Raw genomic sequence first — 12,462 nt, forward strand, 5'->3', positions numbered from 1 at the left:
CACCCACCAGGCAGTTTCCTGCCAACAGCAGTCTGTACTCTGAGAGTGGAATTTGGGGCTACCTGGAGCAGGGCTTGGCCAGGGCTGAGGTGGGAGGCTCTTGACTGTCCCTGGCACCTGTCCCTGGCACCTGCCCCCAACGCCTCCCCTTCCCCTGCCCAGCTGTTCACTCAGAGGAGTCCTGGGCATGCCCTAGGTGGAGGCTATCTTGGAATTCAGCCTGGTAGTGCCCCAGGCCCAGACCTTTGGATAGCCTGAGGCCTGACAACCCTAGCCCTTTGAGCCGGGGGTCAGGAAGGCAGGCACCAAAGCCTGAGTTAGAACAGCAGTCCTGCTCTCCTGATGGTGTGTCAGGCATCTGATTACCAGATTTTAACAAAACCTCATATGGCACTTACTACGCGCAGGCACTGCTCTAAGCACTTAACTCCACAAGGCATTACCATTATCAACTCTAGACAAGGAAACAAATTAGTAACTTTTCCAAGTCTACCCAATAAGCAAGGGCAGCCTTGAGATTTGTGTCACCAAGTGCCGTGAGCCTGGGGCCGGTCGGGGCTGTCTGACCCCAGCCTGCCCCCTTCCCCTGCAGCCTAGTCCTGCCGCTGTGTCATGGAGGGAGTGGTCCGGGGCCTTCTCCTCCTGCTGGCAGGTGAGTCCTCCCAGAGGTGACCCTGCTGTCACTCACCCACCCACCCACCCACCAAGGCTGTGAAAACCAGGACAGCTTCTCACAAAGGGGGCCTGATGTTGAATGAACATGTTTTCATTTAAACTGTCAACTTAAAGAGAAACATAAAGGAAGTAACGGTACAGGTAGGAAGTAGCTATTGCAAAAGTTACCCTGGTTAATGGAACTTTGGGAGCTAACCATCTGTTGGCGTGAAGAGAACAGCGTTCCCTACTTCTTTAGGAGGCAGAGCATTAGCCAGGACCTGTGTAGGAAGCTTTTCAGGAGAGGGTGTAAAGATACCAACACACCATCCCATTTGGAGTGTGAGAAAGAATAGCAGGAAGCCTGAGAAATAGCTGGAAGGGCTGGGGGGTGGGGATGGAGGGCTGGAGTGGGGGAGCACAAAGACCAGGAAGTAGGAGACAAAATCCCAGGTCTGTTTGGGGCTGGGGAAGGTGTGAGGAAAGGAACCGGTGACCTCAGGGTCCCTCCATCCCACCTCCCCAGAGTCCCAACGGAGCTGGCTGTCCTTGCGCCTCTGGGCTGGGGTCCTGGCTGCTGATTCATTTTGAGACCAGTGCCATGAATTAACAGCCAGTCCCTCTGCTTCTCTCACCCAGGCCTGCCCGTCCTGGAAGCCAATGACCTGGTTGGTGAGTAAGGCCCCAAACTGCCCTGCTGGCCCTGCCTCCACGTCTTCCCTCTAAGACCCCACATCCTGCCTCCTGGCTCTGGTCCTTATTTATTTATTTATTTTATGTTTTCTTTCCTGCAGATAAAGACAGTCCCTTCTACTATGGTAAGAGCTGATATCCCTTGCCCCCCACCCCTACCCTTGCCTATCCTGGACCTCTTTGCTAGAGGTTGGCGAGGGGTGATGTGGAGCCCAGTGTAGACAGAGAGGGGCTTGAGGGAACGGGGAAGGAGGGGCAGGATGGGGCTAAGACTGGGGATTAAAGAACCAGCATCGTCGTTGACTAAAAGAGTGACAGGCCGACACATAACATGGTCTTTGGGAGAACTTCATTCCAGCAAGGAGGTAAGGTGCCCACAGGATGTTTAGGAAGACTTCCGGGGAAAGGGGCTAGAGGCACCTGGCTAATCTCCTTTCTTCAACTCACTCTCTCTTGCCTTCTCCAGGACCAGCTCCTTGCCGCCCGACAATGCCCCAAGCAGGTTTCCTCTCCCTCTGCCTGGCACTGTCCCCCAGCACAGCCCTCATGTGCTCCAGGTCTCAGCTCAAATGCCACCTTTCAGAAAAGCCTTCCTGGATCATTCTTCAAAGCCCGTTCTTTTTCTGTGCTCTTCTGCTTGTTTTTTCTTCCTAGCACTTGTTCCCACCAGATATTACATGATGTATTTACTGGCTTGTCTTTCTTGTTACCTGGAATGTAAGTGCATCTGTACAAGCAGTTGGTCATGACTATCTGTTGAACGACTAGACTGGAGCCAGGCTGGTGCCAGCTCGCTCTCTATGCTCCCCTAGACTGGGAAGGCCTGCAGCTGGGCGGGGTGATCTGTGCGGCGCTCCTGTGCATCGCTGGAATCTTGTTTGCCCTGAGTGAGCAGTGGGACTGGTGGGGCCGGGGTGGGGGTGGGGAGCGGGTGGGGAAGGTGGTGGCTCAGGCTCCCCAGGCTCTTTGCACTGGCTGTCTCTTCCTTCACAGGTGGCAAATGCAAATGCAAGCAAGATCATAAGCACAGGTGAGACAGGGCCCTGTTGTGTGCACCTTGAGCAGAACAGAGCTATTTGGTGGTAAAGCCCTACAATTTGGAGAAAGAGGACAGCCCCCTGGCTGTCCCTGGGCTTGCAGTGGGATTTGTCATTCACAGATTATCAACCCTGAAGGGCCCCAAATCAGGGAAAGCTTTGACCCTTCATATTGTGTAAAGTGGCACCAGGAATCTTGGTGGGGGAAAAGGACAGAAAGCTTGAGGATGCTAATCTGACGTGTTCCTTTCTCAGCTCCTTACCCGAGAAGGCAGTTCCACTCATCACTCCAGGTGAGACAGGCTTCAAGAGGCTTCCAGGCACTCAGGCAGGATAGCCATATAATTTGAGAATTAATAAATGTTATGCTGTAAGGCAGACTGTCCTGAGCCAGCCTGCCTTGGGGTCACCTGAGGCGGGCGGTGGGGGGGTGTCTGTGGAGTGACCCAGTTTGTGAGGACCTGACCTCCATTCTCTCCACAGGCTCTGCCAGTACCTGCTGAGCATAGGACCGGCTTCACAGCACTTCCTGCACCAGCTCCCATACTGTCTCCTCCCCATTGGGGGACTTTACCCTTCATGATGGTATTTCTCTCCGAGGGTGGGCCTTTAGGCTCCCTTATGCTCAGGAGGCTGCCCAGAGCTTATTTCTAAATTAAACTTTTCTCCTCCCTCCTGTGGTCTCATGAGCTTCTGTGGGTCTGATTAGGGACAGGCAGGCTGGAAAGGGACAAGGAAATCTTGCTTAGGAAAGTCCAGGCCCCTCAGCAGTCGGGGGGGGGGGGTCCCATAGGGTGGCCACATGTCTGTCCTGAAGCCATTCCCAGCACGCCCCCCACTTTGAGGACCTCCTGATAATTGATCTCCTGCCTCACCCATGCATGATGCAAGACACCTCAACGTTATATCAAAGAACCTTACAATTTCCACACCTTGGCTGGAGACCTTATAAGTCCCGATGACCCAGATACCCATGACACCCTGTAACCTAGAATGATCCCCAGTATTTTGCCCTCTGCTAAGACCCCACCTCACTGAGTGCTCACACAGCCCAGGAAATGAAGCAATTTCTTCACTAACTCACCCCAGTAAAACCCTATGAGATTCTCAGACCAACCCATGGACCCTTCCCCCACTCTAGGTAATGTCCCGTGAGACCCCACTATAAGCAACATCCCAGCAAGCCCTGCATAGTGCATTTTAGAACCAAAACCCATCCATGCCAATCTGGGTCTCAGTATGTCCAAAGTCCATTCCTGGAATACCTCACTTGAAAAGCCCCAGCATGCACAGGGTGGGGCTGGGGAAATGGCTCTCCCACCTGGGCAGCCTGTTCATCCTGCAGCCTCACCCCGCTTGCCAACCTCCATATCCTAAGGTGGGAGGAGCTGAGGCATACTGGCAGAGACTCCGGGGTGGAGACAGGCTGGGGCAGCAGACGTCTGCCCTGTCCCTGCCAGGAAGTGGCTCACAGTCTGGGTCTGGGCTGAGGGGGCAGCCACCTGTCTTGGTGTTGCTTCAAGCCAGCTCTCTAATGGTGCCCTGCTCCAAACCTTCCACCCATTTCCCAGGGTGGTACTAGATCCTCTGGAAAGTATAGTGGATCCAAGACTTGTTGGCTGTAGTCAGGAGGCCAGCGCAAGGGATTCTAGAGGCTGAGGACCCCACTTCCTGGTCTGCAGCCCTCCCAGGCCCTGAGATCTAAAAATGAGGATCACAGGAACTTCCCTGGTGGTCCAGTGGGTAAGACTCTGCACTCCCAATGCAGGGGGCCCGGGTTCAATCCCTGGTCGGGGAACTATATCCCACACGCATGCCGCAACAAAGATCTCGTGTGCTGCAACTAAGACCCAGTGTGGCCTAAATAAATAAACAAATAAATAAATAAAAATGAGGATCATAGACCTGTTTAGGGCCCTTGAATAGGACACATAAGCAAGATGAGGGGACAGTTCCAAGGCTGGCCCAGAGCTACAGCAGGAACTCCAAGAACCTGAGTGGGACTCAGGATACCTGGCTGAAATTGCAGCCACTCACGGTCCAAGGTAGGTGAGGGAAGTGTGGCAGGGACCTACGGGGGGCCTCTTAGGCCTTTAAGATCCCAGCATTCTGAACCAGATGCATGCTATGAAGAAAGTAAAACAAGCGTGCTGCAGTGGCTGGGGTGCATGGGCAGCAGTGGGTGATGTGGTCAGGTCAAGAAGTGACATCTGAGCTGAATCCTCAAAGGTGAATGGGGGGAGGGGCCAGCTGCGCAAACATCTTTCCTGGTAGAGGGAACACTGGTTTCTTGCCTTTTGAGGACCAGAAGAACGCCGGTGTGACTGGCACGTAGGTGATGAGATCAACGAGGAAACAGGTGCGGCCACTGCAGGGACAATTTTGCCCCATCCTGAGCTGGGTATCAATCGAGGGACCCGGATCTGCGCGCACGCGGCGGGAGCAGGAAGAAGGCAGGAGCGCAGGCGCGCGCAGCCCAAGGGACGGCGCAGCCCGGCCGCGCCGCAGCGTCATCCGCCCAAATGCGGCTTCCGACCCCGCCTTTTCGTCCTGGGGAGTGGGGTGCATGTCCCTCTCCTCCTTGGACACAGGAGGATGCTGGTGTGAATAGGTTGCATTGGAGAATGTAAAAATGAGCTCCGCCTAAGAAAGCAAAGTCTGTGGCTTTACGTGGGGCTAGAGTGGCAGACGCGGAAGCGATCTTGGCAGAACGCCCCCTTCTGAGTGACCGACAACTGCTTTCTTTTAGAAACTCAGGTTCCTACCATCACAAACGGTGAGATGCTCTGCTGTTTGAAATCCAATCAGTAAGAAAACCCCATGCTGCCAGGGTAACCTAAATCACTTTGACGCGAGATTCAGCCTCAATTCTACCCGGGCGCCCAGCCCCGGAGGAGGGGTTTCTGGACGCAATATTCCACATCCATCTTAACGTTTTGGTTTCCCAGCTCCACTTTGCTGTGAAGACCAGTTACACACAGTCATGATCTGCTTTCAGCCTGCCAAACAGCCTGTCCAATTTCGCCTGAACAAACGCCAGTTTCCTCATGTCCCATAAGCAACCGAAGGGCCCCACGACCCCCATACCCCCAACGTGTGCAGCTCCATCATTGTCAAGTCAGTGAGCCTGGCTTTCTACAGTACAGGCTCCTGCCTGGTGGTTTAGGCTGATTCTACCTGTCCAAGGCTGGGGCAAGGGGCTCATGGAGGACATCTGGGAGCCTGGGTTAATCATGGTTGGGAAAAGTCACGGACTGTGATGGGAAGGTGGCAGGAGAGAGGCATGCAGGATTGAGTCGGTGTTAGCCTGTGAGGCTGGCGCATGGGCCCTGGAGTTGGGCTGCTGATTCCCAAGGGAAATAAGCTCTCCTCTCTCCCCTCCCAGGAGTAGGGAGTGGGAAAGGTAGTCAGTCATAGGACGGGAGGAGGAGCCTCTGCCCAGGATTTACCGTGTGGAATTACTTGCTGTGCCTCAGAGACCCCTTCCTTGGGCCTGTCTTCCCTGGGGAACAGGGGAGGTGGGGGGGAGTAGGGAGGCTGGCTTTGTCTCAATTCCCGCCTCTTGTCATCTCCTAGATGAGGGGCTGACCAGGAAAGAACCAGAGAAAGCAAAGGGTAATTTCCACTTAATTGAACACTTAGTACTTTATGGGCACTGTTACAAACACTTCACACATGTTGATTTTTCCAGCAGCCTATGTGATGTGGATTCATATTATGCCCACTGTGCCTAAGAAGGGACCTAGGTTCTTACAGGTCATCTTACTCCTGAGCCGTTTCTGAACGACTAGGCTATACTGCCTTTTCTGGTATTTATCACTATCTGAGAGAGACCCCAAGGACTGTACCTTCTTGGGGACGATGTATCCCTCCCCACGTTGTATTTAAACAATCTAATTTTTTTTCCAAATGCAAGCACCTTTCATGCTTATTACAGAAAACTGGAACATTACAGAGATAGCTCACTTAGAAGATAAACCAAATTCTAATCCAGCACTCAGAAATAATCAAGGATAAAAGTCTGTTATACAATCAGAGTATTCTATAATTCTCTGGGGCTCCAGATTGTTACATGAACCAATAGTTCATTACTTTGTTTTGCTGAGTAGTTGTCCCAGGCAGTGTTATATTAATGAGCACAGCTTGGGCTGCAGCCTTACCTCAGGGCACTGCGCTTCCCTCCCTCTGCTGGACATTGTCCCAATTCCCCAGCATCCCTGCATCACCAATTCCCTTCCTCCTTTAGGCCCTTTCAGGAGGCCTCCGGGCAGGGCCACTCTATAGCTGTACCACCAACATGCGACCTCTCATCACTGTTCACTGCTGCTTCTCTTTGTACTCGGCCCTAATTCACATACTACTTATATTTTACTGATTTATTTGATATGGTCTCCTACCCCTACAATAATGTAAATTCAAATTGGCACCTGCAAAATTTTCTGAGTTTGGGCTCACAGGTTTACTTGTTTTCAGATTGTTGTTTTATGATTCCCACCGAATGCATATTGGTCATTTTAGGCTTCTCATGTTCTCAGGGTAATTTTAAGAAATCTGGTTGCATTCCTTCCACCAATCCCCTCACAGATAATAACAACACGTCTTGTAGTCATCCTATGCCTACAACTTAAGTACACAATATCCGGTACCCTACCAAAAATATCCATGCATAAAAGACAAACTTGAGCCAGAGAGACAACATAAACACAGAAATGCAGATGTTGGAACGATCAGACTTTAAAAACTGTGAGTAATGTGTTCAACGAATGAGCTATATGGAGATTTTCAGAAGAAAATTAAACCTACGTGGTTTTGGTTAAATTGTGTCCTCCAAAAAGGTATGTTCAATTCCTAATCCCCAGTACTTGAGACTGTGACCTTATTTGGAAATAGAATATTTGCAGATATAATCATTTAAAAAAGAGGTCATATTGGATTAGGATGGACCCTAATCCAATGACAGGTGTCCCCCTAAAAGGAGGACAATTTGGACACAGGGAGAAGGCCGTGTGCCACCCCAGGCAGAGAGGGAAGAATGCAGCTGCAAGCCAAGGAACATCAAGACTGCCGGCAGCCACCGAGACTAGAAGAGGCAAGGATTCTTCCTCGGGGACTTCAGAGGAAGAATGGCCTTGCCTGCACCTTAATTTTGGCTTCTTGCCACCAGAATTGTGAAAAAATTAATTTTTCTATATTATGTAAAAAAAAATTAAGAAAATTTTACAACTAAAAGTTCATCAGTTCTTAAACATAACGGATGTTTAACAACCAATTAGACTTAGCTGAAGAGAATGAGTGATCGGAAGATAGATAAAAGGAATAAAGACACACAAGAAGGAAAAAGTATTAAATAAAATCCAACATTTACTAGCGATTAAAAAATAAATTTATACTAAACCTTAAGTAAATGGAAATCTCCTAAATAAAGGATATGCAACCAAAAACCAGTGAGTATTTTAATGGAGAAATATTATTGAAAGCTTTCAATAAGATGCCCTCTGACCCCAAATGTTCAGCATCACATTTCCTAATGATAAAAAATAAACTTACCTTTCTTTGCGACAAGGCAAAGAAAAAAGTACATAAGGATTAGAAAGAAATTAATCAAAATGTCATTATTTGCAAATGGCATGACTTTGTATGTAGAAAATCCAAAAAATCTACATTTAAATCAGCATATGTAAGGATTTTAGCAAGACCACAAAGGTCAATATAAAAATCCAGTTTTGTTTTGTTTTTTTTTAATCCTTGTATTTCTAGTCCCAGGAACAAACTCTCAGCAAAAGAAATTTAAAAGACACCATTTAAAATATAATAAAATACCTAGAAACAAGTCTAACAAAATGTCCAGTAATTTTTACACAAAAACTAAAACCAAAACTGAGATACCATAAAAGAGCCTCAGGACTTGATGCAACTGCTAACACTCAGTGCAGGGTGAGCACAGTAGCTCCAGGAGCTGCTTTGAATAGTAAACGGCTCCCTGCTGCAGAGGACGTGGCGTTGATTCCTACCACTCAGGGGCTGAGCTGCCACTGTGTAGTGAGACATCAGAGACACCACACAAAACCATTTAGAACACAGATACCTGGATGATGGCGCCTACTCTGTCCTTTGTAGCAGATGGCAGGGCAGCTTGCAGAATCCAGGCAGCCTTCTAGTCACCTGGTAATTGGGTAGAAGCACTATTTTCTTTTTTTTTTTTTTATTTTTTTTATTTTTTTTTTTTTTGCGGTATGCGGGCCTCTCACTGTTGTGGCCTCCCCCGTTGCGGAGCACAGGCTCCGGACGCGCAGGCTCAGCGGCCATGGCTCACGGGCCCAGCCGCTCCGCGGCATATGGGATCCTCCCAGACCGGGGCACGAACCCGTATCCCCTGCATCGGCAGGCGGACTCTCAACCACTTGCGCCACCAGGGAGGCCCTAGAAGCACTATTTTCAAGTGTAAAATAAGGTTTCTCCAAATCCAAAAGGTCCTACCAACAGTTATGCCTCTTTCTTAGTGATGCAGTTATCTTGACCTTTCCATTGGAGGAAACGTCCCAGTGCTGCCCAGGTCCAGAGGTCAGCAAACATTTCCTATAAAGGCTCAAGAGAGTTAGTGTCTGCTAGGCTTTGTGGGCCATATGGTCTCTGATGAACTACTCACTCATCTATCTGCTGGTGTAGCACAAGAGCAGGCTAGACAAAATAAAATGAATGCACATGGCTGTGTACCAACAAAACATTATTTACAAAAACAGGCAGCAGGCCAGATTTGGCCCATGGACCCTAGTTAGCCAATCCCTGCCCAAGACCATTGGACCCTGAAAACATCCCTGATATGGCAGAGCCCTGAATTCTTCCACCCCCTAGCACACAGGTAGGTGTCTTCCTAAGGCATACCAAGTACTCACTGCTTCCTCCTCACCAAGACCAATGAGCATGTCATCAATATAGTGGATCATGGCAAGGTGATCAATGTCTCTCCAGACTGTATTGTAAGAGAACAGGAGTTACTACACACTTGGAGAAAGACAGGGAATGTGTTCTGATGTCCATGTTATAAGGTCATTTTAAAAAAATCTTTGACTTGACTCTGTTTGAAAAGAACATATTCGCTAGGTCAGGGGCTTCCCAAGTTCCAGAGGCTTGTTGATCTCTCTGGGCAAACACGCCACATTAAGCACTGAGCTGTGACTGGGGCAACTACGCGGTTAAGTTCCTGGTCGTTCGCTATCATCTGCTGGAATCCATCTGCTCTTTCTGGGGAACAGGCAGGCAAAGGGCTAGGCTTGCCTTTTTTTACGCGTTTCAGCATGGCCCTAACCCCAGACGTTGCACACACATCACAGAATCTTTGTTCACTGTCTTGGATGGGGAATGCCTTCTGAGAGGTTCCTCTTGGCCTTTCCTACCATTATGACTCTTCACAAGCCAGGGACCCAGTGTGGGATATCTGTCAACTGCCTAGGGTACCCCTTCCCACTCACTCAGGGAGATAACCTAAGGGGTCTGCAAACCTGTTTAACCCACAATGAAATGAACTTGGCCTGGGAATCCATGTCACCTGGACTTCCTATGCTCCCAATCTTAACAGAAGGACCATGACGGCACTTTGGATCCCCTGGTATCAGTATCAACTCAGACCCCCTATCCAACAGCATATGAGACTTGGGTCATTTCCTACCCTTGGCCACAGAGGGGAAGATGTATAGAATCTTTATTACATAGTTGTTGCAATGCTGTCAGGCCCTTCCTCCACTCCAGTTGCTGGTCTCTGGGCCTGAGACCTTGCTCTATTCTGGAAATAAAACAGACCTCAGAGCTCTGCCTGTATGACCCCTGGACACACAGAAGTCCGACAGCCTTCACCACAGATCTGGCCGAGTCAAGGCTCCTGCCTTTCGGGTTTTGCTGCCCATCATGACAATTATGCTTACCTCACCATCTGACGATTGCCACCACCTCATCTCTGCTCTTCTGGAATCTTTTTATCCCTATTTTCTCCTACTGCCAACCCTGGCCAAGAGCTCCCATTAATATCTCAAAATGCTGGTGCACCTCATCAAATTTAGTGCAATGTCCTTGGATCCTTCCAGGAGAACATCTTTTAGCTGGTGTTTTTTTCTGGCCTTAAATACTCATCTCTAGCATGCCCACCTGAGTCCCCCAACCCCCTTTCTCAATACCCAGCATCTCTCCCTCCTATAGGCCATTGTCTCCAAGCTTCAAGGGTCAACTCTAGATGAGGATGGGCTCCAAGAATGCTTAGAATTTATATACGGAGTCACAAGAGATGCCCCACATCAATCGTTTTATACTCAACCCTCTGGCCCAGCATCCTCAAAATCCCCTTGTATGCTACGGCTCCTGTTCATACATACTAATCAGGCCCTGCAGTTTCCTTCTGTGCCACACTCAGTCCTGATACTAGTTTTCTGAAACAGGAGTCAGTCATTTCCTATAAGGGGCCAGAAATAGTAAAAATTCTGCAGGCCAAGGCAAATTTGAAGTTTTCACAAATTTTTGCTAAAACTAAAAAACTAAGTGCAGTATTTTGTACTACAGGTCTACTAGTAAGAATGGAATTCTTTTGGGAGAGATTCTAATTAATTGGGGTTTCCTGCCATCAAACTGATTCAACTGGAAACCATTCTTAGCTCATGAGTTATACTATATACTAAATCATATGGCAGGCTGGATTTGGCTTACCAGCAGTTTGCCAGCTCATTCTTCGAGCAGACTTTGAGAGCAGATATTATCTGATCAACCACATATCCCAGGTGATGCCTCTGGATAAGTCTTTCTTCTAATAAGAGGCACCCTAGCTACTGCTGCTGGCCCAGAAAACTGAGTCACTGTGGGATTTAAGGGCATCTAGCACATTCCCAATTTCCCACCCCAGGTTCTTGGAGCCCACTCCTTCCATATCTGAACCTCAAAATTAGCAAACATCTATGGGGAATAAATGCACTCCTTGAAACTTCACTGCCCTATTAAGCCTTGGTCTTTTAATCACATCCTAGCCCTTGCCATCACAGGTTTCATGAACTCCCAGGTCTTCCGCCTGGGATTCTCTGGGTCTTTCTCACAACCCAGATGGCCTTTGCTTCCCTACAGTGGACTGTCACTCATGAGATGAGCAGACTGTGAACACAGCCTAGAACAGATGCGTGGTCTCTGCACAACTCACCTGCCCCCCAATTCTCATGCTATCCAGTCTTCCCAGTTGACCTTCCCAGTTCTGCCTCTGGCATTACTGGGTTATGCTGCTGCCCTATCTCCAGCCATCTGAGTCTGTAAAACACTGGCGGGAAGAATGGCAGGGTGGGGTTGTGAAGCCCCAAAAAGCCAGGAAAGGCCTAAGACTCTCCAATCTACCTATAAAACCATCAGAGGCTTGGCTAACACAGCAGCTTCTCTGTGAAGGAGGCCAGTGCCTTAAAATGAAGATACCATACAAAGATCCTATTAATACTGGTGAAACTTGAATAACTGGGCTACATTGTATAGTTATTAAAGTGGGAAAATAAAGCTGGGGAAGTTAATTGCTATCAAAGTTCTTTTTAATAAACTTCATTCACATTTTAAAGTCTTGATGGTTTTAGTGTATGTGTTAAGTTTAAAATGATGGATCGCTGTGTGCAGAGCTACCTGAAATTGGAACTTGTTTCACCCAGCAGCGTGTGCTACAGAAATAATCCTAAGTACGGAAGAAAGACTGTTTAAATCAGCACATCTTATATAAAAAAAAAAACATAAAAATTGTGACTAATGACTCAATGTATGTAGCACGCAAAACTAAAAATCTCTAGCTATGAACAGGTGCCACCCGGCATAAAGGAAGGGAACAGCAGGACATTACAAATGGCTGATGAACAGAACACAAGTCATAGGAAGATGGGACTTCTATTCTCATACTTTGTAGTCACCATTTCCACTCATATATTTAATGTTTTTAAATCTGAATGTTTAATTTAGCCTCATTTTAAGAATACAAGGGAAATCATAGCGCTAAATTTTAAAATTCACACTGAAATACAGTCGTAAAATGAGATTTTCAAACACCCAGTCATTTTGCTATTTTTTGGTGAGTATA

General features: G+C 48.4%; 1 protein-coding gene across 1 annotated transcript; it reads left to right on the plus strand.

Moving 5' to 3' along the window:
- The first annotated feature begins 612 nt into the window (after positions 1-612).
- FXYD4 (FXYD domain containing ion transport regulator 4) lies at positions 613-2,887 on the plus strand. Its single transcript, XM_060090198.1, has 7 exons — positions 613-652; positions 1,294-1,326; positions 1,449-1,472; positions 2,160-2,234; positions 2,341-2,377; positions 2,640-2,677; positions 2,868-2,887. The coding sequence occupies exons 1-7, from the start codon at positions 613-615 to the stop codon at positions 2,885-2,887; spliced, it is 267 nt and encodes an 88-aa protein (XP_059946181.1).
- The last annotated feature ends 9,575 nt before the right edge of the window (positions 2,888-12,462 follow it).

This window comes from Mesoplodon densirostris, chromosome 1 (assembly GCF_025265405.1).
Source record: "Mesoplodon densirostris isolate mMesDen1 chromosome 1, mMesDen1 primary haplotype, whole genome shotgun sequence".
NCBI lineage: Eukaryota > Metazoa > Chordata > Mammalia > Artiodactyla > Ziphiidae > Mesoplodon > Mesoplodon densirostris.